The 19,706-nt window shown below is 44.3% G+C and overlaps 1 protein-coding gene across 5 annotated transcripts in view; it reads right to left on the bottom strand.

Moving 5' to 3' along the window:
• brsk2a (BR serine/threonine kinase 2a) overlaps nucleotides 1-19,706 on the bottom strand; it is a 463,611-nt gene that overhangs the window by 62,439 nt on the left and 381,466 nt on the right. For all 5 annotated transcript variants that reach the window (XM_071326834.1, XM_071326833.1, XM_071326836.1 and 2 more), the window contains exon 9: nucleotides 10,430-10,461. In XM_071326834.1, the coding sequence (XP_071182935.1) occupies nucleotides 10,430-10,461 (32 nt within the window). The remainder of the gene's footprint in view (nucleotides 1-10,429; nucleotides 10,462-19,706) is intronic.

Genomic DNA, 19,706 nt, shown 5'->3' with positions numbered 1-19,706 from the left:
TACATCAGACGTAAAAACGTTGATATCGCCCTAATACAAGAAACCCACCTAAAACATGCTGATGTCTATAGAATCCAAAACAGATACTTTAAATGTGTTGCTTACTCTTTAGCCACTAACAAAACTAATGGTGTTTTAATATTATTTGATAGAAAACTATGTGTTCAGGTTAAGGCTTCTGATAATGATGATGCAGGACGTTTTGTATTTGTAACTATGGTTATAAATCACTCTAAGATGTGTGTCGTGATTTTACTTTCATTAATCTGATGACTGTTATTTATTTAATCAACTAACTATGTTTAATTGTTACCCGATTAAATTAATCATGTAACAATTAACGTATTATGATTTGGGGCACCACGGAAGAGGTTGTTTAACTTCTCTAGGGTAGGGGGCAGCATTTTCACGTTTGGATGAAAAGCATACCCAAATTCAACTGCCAGCTACTCATCCCCAGAAGATAAGAGATGTATATTGTTAGTCGATTTGGATAGAAAACACTCTGAAGGTTCTAAAACTGTTTGAATCATGTCTGTGAGTATAACAGAACTTATTTAGCAGGCGAAACCCCGAGGACAAACCATTCAGATTTTTTTTTCTCTCCAAGCGACCTGCTTGGAGTTCCTACGGCTTCCACTGGATGTCAACAGTCCTGAGAAATTGGTTGAGGTTATTCCTTTGTGTAATGAAGAAGTACGGCCATCTTGAAGTCGAGTCACTCGATGTGTCCTGTTTGTTAGAGACCAAAAAGCATGCTACACATTTTCCTCCGGTATTGAACACAGATCATCCCGTCTTCAATTTTATCGATTATTAACCTTTTCTCAATAGGGGGGCGCCCTTTCGACTTTGTAAAAATTCGTTCCCAAATTAAACTGCCTCGTACTCAATTCTTGCTCGTACAATATGCATATTATTATTACTATTGGATAGAAAACACTCTCTAGTTTCTAAAACCGTTTGAATTATATCTGTGATTAAAACAGAACTCATTTTGCAGCAAACTTCCTGTAAGGAAGTGAGAAATCAGAAATCGGGCATTCTGTTCCAGGGTCAGTTTATTAATTTGCATGTAATCGCGTGGGCGAGCGGTTCGCTGATGTCAACGTTGTGAACAGAGTGTCCCATGGTTGCAGGGTTTTATGGTATGGGAAGGCATAAGCTATGGACAACGAACACAACTGCATTTCATAGATAGCAATTTGAATGCACAGAGATACTGTGACGAGATCTTGAGGCCCATTGTCGTGCCATTCATCCTCCGCCATCACTCACGGCCCATGTCACTAGGATCTGTACACAATTCCTGGAAGCTGAAAATGTCCCAGTTCTTCCATGGCCTGCATACTCACCAGACATGTCACCCATTGAGCATGTTTGGGATGCTCTGGATTGACGTGTACGACAGCGTTTTCCAGTTCCCGCTAATATCCAGCAACTGCGCACAGCCACAGTCAAAAGAATGATCAACTCTATGTGAAGGAGATGTGTCGCGTTGCCTTAGGCAAATGGTGGTCACACCAGATACTGACTGGTTTTCTGATCCATGCATTTTTTAAAGGTATCTGTGACCAACAGATGCATATCCGTATTCCCAGTCATGTGAAATCCATAGACTATGTCCTAATGAATTTCTTACAAATGACTGATTTCCTTCTATGAACTGTAAGTCAGTCAAATCTTCGAAATTGTTGAATGTTGCGTATCTATATTTTTTCAGTGTATTTGGGGACAATAGAATCTAGATTGTTTTGGGAGAAGGGGGAAAGAATATTGTCTCAACTGTATGTAGCCTTGTGTGCTTATCACTTTCTTCTGCTTCTTCCTCTCCTGAGGGCATTGGGATCTCTTTCAACTGGAAAGGTTTCCTGAAGCCTGTTCAGGGCTTCATCAGCGCTTGTGAACTCCATCCTCTGTGTTCCCTTCCATACCCATAGCACTGCAGGGAATCTGAGTTGAGACCTCAAGTGTCTGCCTGATCAGAATGAAATTCTTACGTTTTTTCTTCAGTTTAGCAGACAGATCCTGGACAACTCGAATGGTCTGGCCATGGATTTGAATCTCCTTTCCCACAGTGCCTTCAGAATATTGACTTTGGTCTGATAGTTCCACAGCTTAAAGATTACCATGCGAGGGTACAGTACTTAGTGTTCTTCTGTTTCACACCGGTCCGATGGCGTTGCTCCAGATCCTCAAGTGATACATCCATGCTAAGCTCCTCCGATATCAGCTTGATCACGTAGCTGGGAAAGGTCTCCTTTTCCTCGTCTTCCAGTAGGGACAATATTCTCATATTGTTTTGTCTCATTTGTCTCATTCATTTTTACATCATCCATACATTTGGCTAAAGGACTCTATTAGGACATTTGTCTAATGTTTCTAGGGCGATCCTACTTCAATGGTGTGTTGCTTAAATCCAGGCACCACACTCTCATAAGGTAAATTTTTTCCATTGGCGTTGCCCATGCTACGCCAATGGGCCGCACGGTGCATACTGAGTGATTCTGGGACAAGGAGAGCTCTTCTTCAAGGAGTGAATGGTAATTTATTGGGTGCTAGCTCAAAAACCCAACATTAGCACAGATTTCATCAACAAGAAGTACAACATTACAAATCTTTTCAGAGATCTGACATAATTAACTTGCTATCTGTAATATCGTATAGCTTTGGAAAAGTGACAGTATGTACTTCCAAGGAAAATAGGCATGTTTCACAACATATACACTGACTATGAGAAGATCTATCTGGGGGATAGGGCTGCTAAGCTAATAGTCACGCAATCTCTTCTCATAGTCAGTGTATATGTTGGGAAACATGCCTATTTTCCCCTTAAAGATGGTGCCGACAGAGAGGGCTGTCTCGCTTCTAGTCCTGAGGAAACTTTGCAGTATTTCGTTTTTTATGTATTATTTCTTACATTGTTAGCCCAGAAAATCTTAAGTGTTATTACATACAGCCGGGAAGAACTATTGGATATCAGAGCGATGTCAACTTACAAGCACTACAACTTTCCCAAAGCGGGTTTTTGGCCGCACCACCCAGGGCATTTGAACTGATTCCAGTGGCCTACCAAAAACAACCCCGCCATAGAAGAGGGAGACAGAACGATCTTCTGGTCAGACTTTGTAGGCGCGCACACCACCCACCGCTTCCGAGTATAATACTCGCTAATGTCCAGTCTCTAGACAACAAGGTAGACGAAATTAGGGCAAGGGTTGCTTTCCATAGAGACATCAGGGATTGTAACATACTCTGTTTCACAGAAACATGGCTCTCTCGGGATATGCTGTCGGAGTCGGTACAGCCACCTGGATTCTCAGTGCGTCGCACCGACAGGAATAAGCATCTCTCCGAGAAGAAGAAGGGTGTATGTTTCATGATTAAACGCTCATGGTGTAATTGTAACAACATACAGGAACTCAAGTATTTTTGTTCACCTTACCTACATTTACATTTACATTTAAGTCATTTAGCAGACGCTCTTATCCAGAGCGACTTACAAATAGGTGCATTCACCTTATGACATCCAGTGGAACAGCCACTTTACAATAGTGCATCTAAATCTTTTAAGGGGGGGGGGGGGGGTGAGAAGGATTACTTTATCCTATCCTAGGTATTCCTTAAAGAGGTGGGGTTTCAGGTGTCTCCGGAAGGTGGTGATTGACTCCGCTGTCCTGGCGTCGTGAGGGAGTTTGTTCCACCATTGGGGGGCCAGAGCAGCGAACAGTTTTGACTGGGCTGAGCGGGAACTGTACTTCCTCAGTGGTAGGGAGGCGAGCAGGCCAGAGGTGGATGAACGCAGTGCCCTTGTTTGGGTGTAGGGCCTGATCAGAGCCTGGAGGTACTGAGGTGCCGTTCCCCTCACAGCTCCGTAGGCAAGCACCATGGTCTTGTAGCGGATGCGAGCTTCAACTGGAAGCCAGTGGAGAGAGCGGAGGAGCGGGGTGACGTGAGAGAACTTGGGAAGGTTGAACACCAGACGGGCTGCGGCATTCTGGATGAGTTGTAGGGGTTTAATGGCACAGGCAGGGAGCCCAGCCAGCAGCGAGTTGCAGTAATCCAGACGGGAGATGACAAGTGCCTGGATTAGGACCTGCGCCGCTTCCTGTGTGAGGCAGGGTCGTACTCTGCGGATGTTGTAGAGCATGAACCTACAGGAACGGGCCACCGCCTTGATGTTAGTTGAGAACGACAGGGTGTTGTCCAGGATCACGCCAAGGTTCTTAGCGCTCTGGGAGGAGGACACAATGGAGTTGTCAACCGTGATGGCGAGATCATGGAACGGGCAGTCCTTCCCCGGGAGGAAGAGCAGCTCCGTCTTGCCGAGGTTCAGCTTGAGGTGGTGATCCGTCATCCACACTGATATGTCTGCCAGACATGCAGAGATGCGATTCGCCACCTGGTCATCAGAAGGGGGAAAGGAGAAGATTAATTGTGTGTCGTCTGCATAGCAATGATAGGAGAGACCATGTGAGGTTATGACAGAGCCAAGTGACTTGGTGTATAGCGAGAATAGGAGAGGGCCTAGAACAGAGCCCTGGGGGACACCAGTGGTGAGAGCACGTGGTGAGGAGACAGATTCTCGCCACGCCACCTGGTAGGAGCGACCTGTCAGGTAGGACGCAATCCAAGCGTGGGCCGCGCCGGAGATGCCCAACTCGGAGAGGGTGGAGAGGAGGATCTGATGGTTCACAGTATCGAAGGCAGCCGATAGGTCTAGAAGGATGAGAGCAGAGGAGAGAGAGTTAGCTTTAGCAGTGCGGAGCGCCTCCGTGATACAGAGAAGAGCAGTCTCAGTTGAATGACTAGTCTTGAAACCTGACTGATTTGGATCAAGAAGGTCATTCTGAGAGAGATAGCGGGAGAGCTGGCCAAGGACGGCACGTTCAAGAGTTTTGGAGAGAAAAGAAAGAAGGGATACTGGTCTGTAGTTGTTGACATCGGAGGGATCGAGTGTAGGTTTTTTCAGAAGGGGTGCAACTCTCGCTCTCTTGAAGACGGAAGGGACGTAGCCAGCGGTCAGGGATGAGTTGATGAGCGAGGTGAGGTAAGGGAGAAGGTCTCCGGAAATGGTCTGGAGAAGAGAGGAGGGGATAGGGTCAAGCGGGCAGGTTGTTGGGCGGCCGGCTGTCACAAGACGCGAGATTTCATCTGGAGAGAGAGGGGAGAAAGAGGTCAGAGCACAGGGTAGGGCAGTGTGAGCAGAACCAGCGGTGTCGTTTGACTTAGCAAACGAGGATCGGATGTCGTCGACCTTCTTTTCAAAATGGTTGACGAAGTCATCTGCAGAGAGGGAGGAGGGGGGGGGAGGGGGAGGAGGATTCAGGAGGGAGGAGAAGGTGGCAAAGAGCTTCCTAGGGTTAGAGGCAGATGCTTGGAATTTAGAGTGGTAGAAAGTGGCTTTAGCAGCAGAGACAGAAGAGGAAAATGTAGAGAGGAGGGAGTGAAAGGATGCCAGGTCCGCAGGGAGGCGAGTTTTCCTCCATTTCCGCTCGGCTGCCCGGAGACCTGTTCTGTGAGCTCGCAATGAGTCGTCGAGCCACGGAGCGGGAGGGGAGGACCGAGCCGGCCTGGAGGATAGGGGACATAGAGAGTCAAAGGATGCAGAAAGGGAGGAGAGGAGGGTTGAGGAGGCAGAATCAGGAGATAGGTTGGAGAAGGTTTGAGCAGAGGGAAGAGATGATAGGATGGAAGAGGAGAGAGTAGCGGGGGAGAGAGAGCGAAGGTTGGGACGGCGCGATACCATCCGAGTAGGGACAGTGTGGGAAGTGTTGGATGAGAGCGAGAGGGAAAAGGATACAAGGTAGTGGTCGGAGACTTGGAGGGGAGTTGCAATGAGGTTAGTGGAAGAACAGCATCTAGTAAAGATGAGGTCGAGCGTATTGCCTGCCTTGTGAGTAGGGGGGGAAGGTGAGAGGGTGAGGTCAAAAGAGGAGAGGAGTGGAAAGAAGGAGGCAGAGAGGAATGAGTCAAAGGTAGACGTGGGGAGGTTAAAGTCGCCCAGAACTGTGAGAGGTGAGCCGTCCTCAGGAAAGGAGCTTATCAAGGCATCAAGCTCATTGATGAACTCTCCGAGGGAACCTGGAGGGCGATAAATGATAAGGATGTTAAGCTTGAAAGGGCTGGTAACTGTGACAGCATGGAATTCAAAGGAGGCGATAGACAGATGGGTAAGGGGAGAAAGAGAGAATGACCACTTGGGAGAGATGAGGATCCCGGTGCCACCACCCCGCTGACCAGAAGCTCTCGGGGTGTGCGAGAACACGTGGGCGGACGAAGAGAGAGCAGTAGGAGTAGCAGTGTTATCTGTGGTGATCCATGTTTCCGTCAGTGCCAAGAAGTCGAGGGACTGGAGGGAGGCATAGGCTGAGATGAACTCTGCCTTGTTGGCCGCAGATCGGCAGTTCCAGAGGCTACCGGAGACCTGGAACTCCACGTGGGTCGTGCGCGCTGGGACCACCAGATTAGGGTGGCCGCGGCCACGCGGTGTGGAGCGTTTGTATGGTCTGTGCAGAGAGGAGAGAACAGGGATAGACAGACACATAGTTGACAGGCTACAGAAGAGGCTACGCTAATGCAAAGGAGATTGGAATGACAAGTGGACTACACGTCTCTACACCTAGAATTCCTCACAATCAAATGCCGACCGTATTATCTCCCAAGAGAATTCTCTTCGCTTATTGTCACAGCCGTGTATATCCCCCTCAAGCCGATACCACGACGGCCCTCAAGGAACTTCACTGGACATTTTGCAAACTGGAAACCATATATCCTGAGGCTGCATTTATTGTAGCTGGGGATTTTAACAAATCAAATTTGAGAACAAGGCTACCTTAATTCTATCAGCACATCGACTGTAACACTCGCTCTGGAAAAACACTGGACCACTGTTACTCTAACTTCCGCAACGCATATAAGGCCCTCCCCCGCCCTTCTTTCTGCAATCTGACCATTACTCCATTTTGCTCCTCCCTTCCTATAGGCAGAAACTCAAATAGGAAGTACCTGTGCTAAGGACTATTCTGGTCTGACCAATCGGAATCCACACTTCAAGATTGTTTTGATCACGCAGACTGGGAAATGTTCCGGGTAGCCTCAGAGAATAATATCGATGTTTCCTCTGATTCGGTGAGTGAGTTTATAAGGAAGTGTATAGGAGATGTTGTACCCACTGTGACTATTAAAACCTACCCTAACCAGAAATCGTGGACAGATGGCGGCATTCGCGCAAAACTGAAAGTGCAAACCAGTGAATTTAACCATGGAAAGGTGACTAGGAATATGGCCGAATACAAACAGTGTAGTTATTCTCTCCGCAAGGCAATCAAACAAGTGAAATGCCAGTATAGAGACAAAGTGGATTCGCAATTCAACGGCTCAGACACGAGACATATGTGGCAGGATCTACAGACAATCACGGACTACAAAAGAAAAACCAGCCAAGGCCAAGGTCTTGCTTCCAGACAAACTTTGAGGATAATACAGTGCCACCGACACGACCCGCTAAAAAGGACTGTGGGCTCTCCTCCATGGCCGAAGTGAGTAAGACATGTAAATGTGTTAACCCTCGCAAGGCTGCCGGCCCAAACGCCATCCCTAGCCGCATCCTCAGAGCATGTGCAGACCAGCTGGCTGGTGTGTTTATGGATATATTCAAACTCTCCCTATCCCAGCCTGCTGTCCCCACATGCTTCAAGATGGCCACCATTGTTCCTGTACCCAAGAATGCAAAGGTAACTGAACTTCTGTCATCATGAAGAACATTCAGAGACAAGTCAAGGATCATATCACCTCCACCTGCTTACTGCCCCAATAGGTCCACAGATGACGCAATCGCCATCACACTGCACACTGCCCTATCCCATCTGGACAAGAAGAATTTCTATGCAAGAATGCTGTTCATTGACTATAGCTCAGCATTCAACATCATAGTACCCTCGAAGCTCATCATTAAACTTGAGGCCCTGGGTCTCCTGCGCAATTGGGTCCTGGACTTCCTGACGTGCCGCCCCCCAGGTGGTGAAGGAAGGAAACAACATCTCCACTTCGCTGATCCTCAAAATTGGGGCCCCACAATGGTGCGTGCTCAGCCCCCTCCCGTACTCCCTGTTCACCCATGACTGTGTGGCCATGCACGCCTCCAACTCAATCAAGTTTGCAGACGACACAACAGTATTAAACTTGATTACCAACAATGACGAGACAGGTGAGGGCTCTCGGAGTTGGTGTCAGGAAAATAACCTCTCACTCAATGATCATGGACTTCAGGAAACAGCAGAGGGAGCACCCCCCTATCCAAGTCGACGGGACAGCAGTGGAGAAGGTGGAACGTTTTAAGTTCCTTAGCATACACATCACTGACAAACTGAAATGGTCCACCCACACAGACAGTGTGGTGAAGAAGGCACAACAGCGCCTCTTAAACCTCAGGAGGCTGAAGAAAGAAATTTGTCTTGTCACCTAAAACACTCACAAACTTTTACAGATGCACAATTGAGAGCAACCTGTCGGGCTGTATTACCGCCTGGCACGGCAACTGTACAACCCACAACCGCAGGGCTCTCCAGAGGGTGGTGCGGTCTACACAACGCATCACCGGGATCAAACTACCTGCCCTCCAGGACACCTACAGTACCCGATGTCACAGGAAGGCCAAAAAGATCATCAAGGACAACAACCACCCGAGCCACTGCCTGTTCACCCCGCTACCATCCAGAAGGTGAGGTCAGTACAGGTGCATCAAAGCAGGGACCGAGAGACTGAAAAACAGCTTCTATTTCAAGGCCATCAGACTGTTGAATAGCCATCACTAGCACAGAGAGGCTGCTGCCTACATACATACTTGAAATCATTGGCCACTTTAATAATTGGAACACTAGTCACTTTAATAATGCCACTTTAATAATGTTTACATATCTTGCATTACTCATCTGATATGTATATACTCTATTCACTAATATCTATTGCATCTTAGCCTACGCCGCTCTGTCATTGCTCATCCATATTCCATTCCTTTACTTAGATCTTTGTGTATTAGGTATTTGTTGTGGAATTGTTAGATATTACTTTTTAGATATTGCTGCACTGTCGGAACTAGAAGCACAAGCATTTCACTACACTCGCAATAACCTCTGCTAACCGTGTGTATGTGACCAATAACATTTTATTTTATTTGAGCAACCGCGTGATGCAGCATGACAACGTTAACGCTATTGGTCGACAGTCTGCTGGGTGGTGCGTTATACGTTCCTTCATTCAGTGGATTACTATCTCCTTCCCATAACATCTCTGGCAACTGCACCATGCAAGGCACCCTGGACTGAAGAGGCAGACAAATAGGAAAAATGTGCTAGACTCTCCGTTAAATGACACATTTCTCGAGGTAGGAATATTGCAAAAATATGATCCATGGCTCATTCGAAGAAAAAAAACAAATCTGACATGTATGATAGACATTTTCCCTATCTAAAAGTCATAATCCTATTAACTTCCAGTGTAGTTGTCACGGCCGTCATCGGAAGGAGACCAAGGTGCAGCGTGGTTAGCGTTCATTTTCTTTTATTATTGTCAATGTCGCCAACAAAACAAGAAACAAATAAACAACTGTGACGCTTAACAGGGCTATAGTGCCACTAACAAAGATAATTCCCCACTAACACCAAAGGAAAAAAGGCTGCATAAGTATGATTCCCAATCAGAGACAACGATAGACAGCTGTCCCTGATTGAGAACCATACCTGGCCAAAACATAGAAATACAAAAACTAGAATGCCCACCCTAGTCACACCCTGGCCTAACCAAAATAGAGAATAAAAACCTCTCTATGGCCAGGGCGTGACAGTAGTGAGAGCGACTGTAACACAGTGCTATGTCATACTGGACGGATCTCTCTCTCTCTCTCTCTCTCTCTCTCTCTCTCTCTCTCTCTCTCTCTCTCTCTCTCTCTCTCTCTCTCTCTCTCTCTCTCTCTCTCTCTCTCTCTCTCTCTCTCTCTCTCTCTCTCTCTCTCTCTCTCTCTCTCTCTCTCTCTCTCTCTCTCTCTCTCTCTCTCTCTCTCTCTCTCTCTCTCTCTCTCTCTCTCTCTCTCTCTCTCTCTCTCTCTCTCTCTCTCTCTCTCTCTCTCTCTCTCTCTCTCTCTCAAGCCAGAAGATGTGTTGGATCTCTGTCCTTGCTGCTGATATGGTGAGGCCATTCATCAGAAAAGACGCATGCGCACTCACACAAAAACAAACTTTTCTCTAATGCGCGCTTCCCGCTCCCTTGCCTCCTCTTAACCCAGACCAACTGAGACATCCCTCCCTCCCATCACCCTTGTCTCCCCACCTACTTTCATCCAATTTATCCTAACTCTTCCTTTGTCCCTTTGAAATCCCGAATCACAGAGAGAACATTAGGATGAAAAGAGAGAAAAGAAAAGTACACTCACATGTACCAGTTGTGCCTCTGAATCTGTTCTAACTGTAGGAGAGAAAGAAAGGAGAAATGTAAACACACAAGACACAAAAACACCTGCTTCAAGCCATTTACACATACACAAGTCTGGTCATTTTGATTAGGGCACCCGGTAGCAAAATGCTTTAAAAAGTTTTGCAATGGAAAACTAAAATGTGCATTTCTTATTGGACCCTGTTTCAGACTGTTGCCTAAAAAACACTACCCATTTCTTGAGTCATAATCAATAACACAAAATTATTGCAAAATTATAGATTTTCAAAGACAATACAATATGAATATTAAATCGATATTAAATTGCTTCCTCCAGTACATAAGAACTCGATAGGACAATAGTCACCACAGTGATCTGGATTCAGATCCATTATGTAGACACAATAATAATACACAGTAATACAATATGGGGGATTGCAGGTCTCTTGATCTATCCCAGCCTACAGCTATGAGAGAGAGAGAGAGAGAGAGAGAGAGAGAGAGAGAGAGAGAGAGAGAGAGAGAGAGAGAGAGAGAGAGAGAGAGAGAGAGAGAGAGAGAGAGAGAGAGAGAGAGAGAGAGAGAGAGAGAGAGAGAGAGAGAGAGAGAGAGAGAGAGAGAGAGAGAGAACAATGGAGTCAGACCAGAGCATTATACATAGTCATACACACTGCTCTAACCCTGCCAAGTCCTCTGGCTCAAAGGTGGTCTCTATTTCTCTCTCTATTTCTCTCTCTCTCTGCGCCGGTGAGCAGTGCCGTGAGTTGGCCTCTGCCCAGTACCCCGTGGGCAGAAAGACTCCAGCTCATTGTCTGAGAGGACCATGAGAAAGAGATGAGAAACAGAGAGGAAAACAATAAAAAGAAAAGAAGACAACCCATAGAACGAACCCAAGGTGTGACCGGTGCAGTGGACTAGGAATGTCATTGTCGATATGAATAGCTTTTTCGTCTGATTCTCTGTACCCTTACAGCAACTGCTGCTGCCATAGACTTTATTAAAGAGGACATAGTTCAATTTAGCAACTTGCTATTCTAAGGTTTCAGATCAAGGAACCTATGAAGTAATCTCTCAGGGAACGTGTAGCTTTCCCTCACAAAGTGATCGAATCCAAGATTTGTGTGTGTGCGTGCGTGCGTGTGTGAGAGCGAACGAGAGAGAGTCTCAATGTTGAAGCACAAAGACAATCCCCGGAGAGTTGAATTTGACACGTCCTTTTGTATTGCGTATTGCCCCTCTGGAAGTGTAGTCTTCTTGAATTGAATTGAAATGAATAGAATTGAATGTTGAAACATAAATAGGGACAGTGGGACACAGAGAAAGTCAGTAAGTATCACAGCTTCTTCAGAGAGAGAGGTGATAGCTTCCCACGAATATTATTGACACAGGCACCCTAACTGACTGACTGATTGGCCGGTTGCTGTTAAGACAACTCTCTCTCTCACTGGGTTATTAGAGGGCTGGAGGTGACAGACCAACATACACATGAACATACACATACGTTGAGTACGTGATTGACTAAGAGCACCTGGGTTCATTGGATTAAAGGATTGATTTGACCCTGCATTTCAAACTGAAATACTGTCAAATTGGGGAAATATTGTGTGTGTGTGTGTCTGCTAATTCTCGTGTCGTCTTGATGAGGGTATTATTCCACCCATGATGAACCACTCTATGATATGATAGTCTAATAAGTCTGGAAGTCATACACACACACTTAATTTGGGTGTACAGACGGACAGGATGAGATGATTGGTAGAGACGCTAGGATGTTTGCTTCAGGGCCAATTTAGATCATTTTAAATATACTTAAATCGAACTTCATTCGTATATTTTGTATATATTTAAGTACTGTATGTCTTAGATATAGGACAGACACTTCAGAACAAACTTCCTTTAGATTTTGGGGATGGACTATCTGTTGTTCCATGTAGTGAATACGTTACTCAATGCAGTTGTATGGGCTGTTAGCAGTAAGGTCAAAAAATAACAGCCAAAACTTCAGCTGCAGAAAAGGTGGCTGGGTAATATGCCATTTTTTTGCACATTCGTTTTTGAAAGAATACTTGAAATATATTTTGTGGACATTTCAAGTTAAATATACTTCTTTTTTGAAGTACACTTAAGTATATTTTTTTGAGATATGAAAAAGTCTACTCTCTGCATGTTTCCTTATGTGGACTAAACAATAGTTATCAATGTCAACTTTCTCTGAACTTCAAAACACATTATTGGCACTGAAAGTACAGTACCTGGCAAAGTATTCATATCCCTTGAATTGTTACAATGTTCTTGGCAACAATATATGAAGAAAAAAAAATATGAAAGACTGATTTAAATTAAATTTAAAACATTTAATTGTTGCATAAGTATTCAGCTCCCTGATTCAATAAATGGTAGAAACACCTTTGGCAGCAATTACAGCAATGAGTCTTCTTGGGTAAGTCTTTAAGAGCTGTACACACCTGGATTGTGCAATATTAGCCATTTATTATTTTCATAATTCTTCAAGCACTGTCAAGCTGTTGGGGATCATGGTTAGACAGCCATTTTCAAGTCTTGCCATAGATTTTCAAGCCAATTTAAAGACTTAAGTCAAAACTGTAACTTGGCCATTTAGGAACATTCATTGTCTTCTTGGTAAGCAAACTCTAGTGGAGATTTGAGATGTAGGTTAATGTCTTGCTGAAAGGTGAATTCCTCTCCCAGGGTCTATTGTAAAGCAGACTGAAGCAGGTTTTCCACTAGGATTTTGCCTGTGATTAGCTCCATCCCATTTATATCTATCCTGAAAAACTCCCCAGTATTTGCCAATGTCAAGCATACCCATACCATGATGCAGCCACCACCATGCTTGAAAATAAGGCGGCAGTTACTCAGTGATGTGTTGTGTTGGATTTGCCCCAAACATAAGGCTTTGCATTTAGGCCACAAGGTATATTCCTTTGCCATGTTTTTTTTTTTGTAGTATTACTTTATTTTGTTGATTTTTTTATTTAACCTTTATTAAACTAGGCAAGTCAGTTAAGAACAAATTATTATTTACAATGACGGCCTACCCTGGCCAAACCCTAAGCCGGACGACACTGGGCCAATTGTGCGCCGCCCTATGGGACTCCCAATCACGGCCGGTTGTGATACAGCCTGGAATCAAACCAGGGTCTGTAGTGATGCCTCTAGCACGGAAATGCAGTGCCTTAGACTGCTGCGCCACTCGGCAGTGCCTTGTTGCATACAAGATGCATGTTTTGTATATTTCGATTTTTCTTTTCACTCTGTCATTTAAGTCCTTATTGTGGAGTCACTACAATGTTGTTGATTCATCCTCAGTTTTCTCCCATCACAGCCATTGAACTCTGTAACTGTTTTAAAATCACCAATGGCCTCATGGTGACCTCTCTGAGCAGCTTTATTCCTGTCCTGCAGTTCAGAAGGATGACTGTGTCTGTGATGTGTCTTGGTGGTTTAATACATAATCCACAGCATAATTATTAACTAGACATGCTTAAAGATACACTGCTCAAAAAAATAAAGGGAACACTTAAACAACACAATGTAACTCCAAGTCAATCACACTTCTGTGAAATCAAACTGTCCACTTAGGAAGCAACACTGATTGACAATAAATTTCACATGCTGTTGTGCAAATGGAATAGACAAAAGGTGGAAATTATAGGCAATTAGCAAGACACCCCCAATAAAGGAGTGGTTCTGCAGGTGGTGACCACAGACCACTTCTCAGTTCCTATGCTTCCTGGCTGATGTTTTGGTCACTTTTGAATGCTGGCGGTGCTTTCACTCTAGTGGTAGCATGAGACGGAGTCTACAACCCACACAAGTGGCTCAGGTAGTGTAGCTCATCCAGGATGGCACATCAATGCGAGCTGTGGCAAGAAGGTTTGCTGTGTCTGTCAGCGTAGTGTCCAGAGCATGGAGGCGCTACCAGGAGACAGGCCAGTACATCAGGAGATGTGGAGGAGGCCGTAGGAGGGCAACAACCCAGCAGCAGGACCGCTACCTCCGCCTTTGTGCAAGGAGGAGCACTGCCAGAGCCCTGCAAAATGACCTCCAGCAGGCCACAAATGTGCATGTGTCTGCTCAAACGGTCAGAAACAGACTCCATGAGGGTGGTATGAGGGCCCGACGTCCACAGGTGGGGGTTGTGCTTACAGCCCAACACCGTGTAGGACGTTTGGCATTTGCCAGAGAACACCAAGATTGGCAAATTCGCCACTGGCGCCCTGTGTTCACAGATGAAAGCAGGTTCACACGCACATGTGACAGACGTGACAGAGTCTGGAGACGCCGTGGAGAACGTTCTGCTGCCTGCAGCATCCTCCAGCATGACCGGTTTGGCGGTGGGTCAGTCATGGTGTGGGGTGGCATTTCTTTGGGGGGCCGCACAGCCCTCCATGTGCTCGCCAGAGGTAGCCTGACTGCCATTAGGTACCGAGATGAGATCCTCAGACCCCTTGTGAGACCATATGCTGGTGCGGTTGGCCCTGGGTTCTTTCTAATGCAAGACAATGCTAGACCTCATGTGGCTGGAGTGTGTCAGCAGTTCCTGCAAGAGGAAGGCATTGATGCTATGGACTGGCCCGCCCGTTCCCCAGACCTGAATCCAATTGAGCACATCTGGGACACCATGTCTCGCTCCATCCACCAACGCCACGTTGCACCACAGACTGTCCAGGAGTTGGCGGATGCTTTAGTCCAGGTCTGGGAGGAGATCCCTCAGGAGACCATCCGCCACCTCAACAGGAGCATGCCCAGGCGTAGTAGGGAGGTCATACAGGCACGTGGAGGCCACACACACTACTGAGCCTCATTTTGACTTGTTTTAAGGACATTACATCAAAGTTGGATCAGCCTGTAGTGTGGTTTTCCACTTTAATTTTGAGTGTGACTCCAAATCCAGACCTCCATGGGTTGATAAATTTGATTTCCATTGATCATTTTTGTGTGATTTTGTAGTCAGCACATTCAACTATGTAAAGAAAAAAGTATTTAATAAGAATGTTTCATTCATTCAGATCTAGGATGTGTTATTTTAGTGTTCCCTTTATTTTTTTGAGCAGTGTATATTCAATGTCTGATTTGATATTGCTGCCCATCTACCAATCACTGCCCTTCTTTATAAAGCTTTCAAAAGGCTCCCTTACAGATGTTTTACATATGGGGGACAGAGGAAGGGTTAGTCTTTCAAAAATCATGTCAACCCTTATTATTTCCCACAGAGTCCATGTAACCTATTATGTGATTTGTTAAGCCAGATTTTACTCCTGAACTAATTTAGCCGTGCCTAAACAAAGGGGCTGAATACTTATGCAACGACTGTATTTTAATTAATCGTAATCATTACTATTATTATATATTTTTTTCACTTTGACATTACAAAGTATTTTGAGTTCATTGTTGACAACAAATGACAATTATATAAAGTTAACCCACTTTGTAACACAATAACATTTGAAGAAATACACGGGGTATGAATACTTTTGCAAGGCACTGTATACTTATAGTGTAATTGATCACTCACAAGCAGAGTTTTATGAAGAAAAATCAATGTGTCAACTTAGAAACAACTCCAGGTGTATCTTGAATGAATATACTAAATTACAAGTAAAGTGTTTGAAATTGAAGTACATTTTTAATGAGTGTGTTTTTAAGTTTAATGATAGTGAACATATCGTATACTTAAACACTGAAAAACAATGAATTTGAAGTACACTTGTAATAAGTGTATTGAAGGTTGATGATAGTATATAGTGTTAAAAACTATGTTTTAAGTGAGAATAGGCATTGGTCTGATGCCGAAAAATAAAGGAAATTGCAATGCTTATTCTACCCATGCTCTACCAAGGTTTTCCAGCACACAGCTTGACCGACTACAGTAGCTATGTTGGTATTGTACTTCAAACGATGTGTAGGCAGTTTGCTTAGAATTCAAACCTTCTCAAACAGCCTAGTTCATACTCTTAGAGGAGGTGCTTCCACAATAACGTGATTTGTACCGCATACAAGCTAAAGTATTCTTCACACTTCACACTCCATAAGACATTATCCCATTATGCTACCTATTCATGCTTTTTGAAATGAAATGAACACAGGTTTTGCTGGTTTGTCTTGTAGTAATGTGGTGCATGCCCGTATTTCCTTAAACCTTTATTTTAGCAAAGTATTTAATAGAAAAAAATATATCATAATAACATCCTTTTTTGGTAAGAAGGTGCCCAGCATAAACATTGGTGGTGGTGTGTTGGACACAGTAGCTCAGATAGAGAGAGCCTGTCTGCATCCCTGATTTCTATAACTGTTAGCTTACCTGTGTAATTTTGAATTAAGCTCAAACATGGTCCTGTTATATCAATTGCTATGCTAATCAATGGACAGTTCATTGCCTCGGTCAAAATAGTATGTAGATTAAAGTAATCTCAGCACTTGTATGTTATTTTTGAAATAAAGATGGCAACGCAACAATAATACACATTTACAATAGGCCTGTATCTAAAAATATATACAGCCAAATTATATACAGTGTCACGACTTCTACTGAAGTCGATGCCTCTCCTTGTTTGGGCGGTGTTCGACGTCGCCGGTCTTCTAGCCATCGCCAATCCATTTTTCATTTTCCATTTGTTTTGTCTCGTTTTCCCACACACCTGGTTCTCATTTCCCTCATTATGTGTTGTGTATTTAACCCTCTGTTTCCCCCATGTCTGTGTGTGGTATTGTGTATCTGTTTTCATGTATGCGCACGTTAGGCTGGTTGCGCTGGGTTATGTTCAATCCGTATTTGTATTTTGTGAGCTTTTGGTTCGCCAAATAAAAGGCTCCAGTTTGCTACCAAATATCTGCTCTCCTGCACCTGACTTCCTACAGACCTTCACGCATACCTTGACATACAGTGCTGTGAAAATGTATTTGCCCCCTGATATTCTCTATTTTTGCATATATTTCAATGTTATCGCCTCTTTAACCAAACCTAATAATAGATAAAGGGAACCTGCGTTTACAAATAACAAAAGAAATTGATACATATTTTATGCAACACCCAATTCCCTGTGTGAAAAAGTACAGTAATTTCCCCGTTATACTCAATAACTGGTTGTGCCACCTTTAGCTGTAATGACTGCAACCAAATGTTTCCTGTAGTTGTTGATCAGTCTGTCACATCACTGTGGAGGAATTCTGGCCCACTCTTGCATGCAGAACTGCTTTAACTCAGCGACGTTTGTGGGTTTTCAAGCATGAACTGCTCATTTCAAGTCCTGCCACAACATCTCAATTGGGATTAGGTCTGGACTTTGACTAACCATTCCAAACCTTCAAATGTTTTGCTTTTTAGACATTTTCATGTAGACTTGATTGTGTGTTTTGGATTATTGTCTTGAGGACACTAGAGGGCGATTTGGTCACTTGACTGCAGGAAAGTGTTTTAAGTAACCTTCTGTCTTACTGTAAACATACCATACCAAACCTAACATATTATACTAAAATCAGTGTCCCAGCTTTATGTTTACAATGTTACGTCTAGTCTATGAGACCTGACTGGCACACAGAATGTCTTGCAAGCAGTGGTTCTGAGTGATATTGTTGTTGTACCATGTGCAGCCCCCTGAATACTTTTCACTTTTGCATGGCGACTTCAGATTTTCTGTGAACACACTGAAAATAACTTGACAATGTGTTGATCAGGCAGCACAAATTTGGATTATAAAAATGACAAGACAGGAGAGAAAGAGTTTGTGCTGGAGCTGGAATCTATTCCACACGTTTGATCGCTCTTTTTAAAATTATCCGCCGCCATTGTTGCAACCCCTATTACCAGTCTGTTCAACCTCTCTTTCGTGTCGTCCGAGAACCCTAAAGATTGGAAAGCTGCCGCGGTCATCCCCCTCTTCAAAGGGGGTGACACTCTAGACCCAAACTGTTACAGACCTATATCCATCCTGCCCTGCCTTTCTAAAGTCTTTGAAAGCCAAGTTAATAAACAGATCACTGACCATTTCGAATCCCACCGCACCTTCTCCACTGTGCAATCCGGTTTCCGAGCTGGTCTTGGGTGCACCTCAACCACGCTCAAGGTACTAAACGATATCATAACCGCCATTGATAAAATACAGTACTGTGCAGCTGTCTTCATCGACCTGGCCAAGGCTTTTGACTCTGTCAATCACCGTATTCTTATCGGCAGACTCAATAGCCTTGCTTTCTCAAATGACTGCCTCGCCTGGTTCACCAACTACTTCGTAGACCGTGTGTAAAATCGGAGGGCCTGTTGTCCGGACCTCTGACAGTCTCTGGGGGGTACCTGGGGGTACCACAGGGTTCAATTCTCGGGCCGACTCTTTTCTCTGTATATATCAACGATGTCGCTCTTGCTGCGGGTGATTACCTGAGCAACCTCTACGCAGACGACACCATTCTGTATACTTCTGGCCCTTCTTTGGACACTGTGTTAACTTCTTATGGCTGAAGGGGCAGTATTGAGTAGCTTGGATGAAAGGTGCCCATATCAAACGGCCTGCTCCTCAGTCATAGTTCCTAATATTTGCATATTATTATAGGATAGAAAGTATTGGATAGAAAACACTCTAAAGTTTCTAAAACTGTTTGAATTATGTCTGTGAGATTAACAGAACTCATATTGGCAGGCAAAATCCTGAGTTGAAATCAAAACAGGAAGTCAGAAATCTGAGCCTGTGTGTATTCAACGGAGTCCCTAAAGAAATCCACTTGAGCTATTAATGATGTTGCACTGCCTAGGGGTTCCACTAGATGTCAACCATCAATAGAAATTTCAATGAGACTTCTATGATGTTGTGGGAGAGAATGAGAGCAGAATCAGTCAGGTGTCCATCAAGCAGCCATTTCCTGATCATGCTTTTTCTTCATGCAAGCCACTGACGTTCCATTGTTCACGCAGACAAGAACGAATACTCCGGTTGGAACTTTATTGAAGCTATATGTTAAAAACATCCTAATGATTGATTCAGTACTTAGTTTAAAATGTTTCTTCGACCGGTAATATCACATTTTGAAGTTTTTGTCCGATATATTGCTGACCAGAATTAGCGTGTGGATATGTAAACCAGACGCGCTAACAAAAGAAGGTATTTGGACATAAATAACGTTTTTTTCGAACAAAACAAACATTTATTGTGGACCTGGGATTCCTGGTGTGCTTTCTGATGTAGATCATCAAAGGTAATGGAATATTTATCATGTATTTTTGTGTTTATGGTGACGCCATCTTTGCAGCTGTGGTATGCTAT

Source organism: Salvelinus alpinus, chromosome 9, assembly GCF_045679555.1.
Source record: "Salvelinus alpinus chromosome 9, SLU_Salpinus.1, whole genome shotgun sequence".
In the NCBI taxonomy this organism is placed as follows: domain Eukaryota; kingdom Metazoa; phylum Chordata; class Actinopteri; order Salmoniformes; family Salmonidae; genus Salvelinus; species Salvelinus alpinus.
This window is presented reverse-complemented; position numbering and strand designations above follow the sequence as displayed.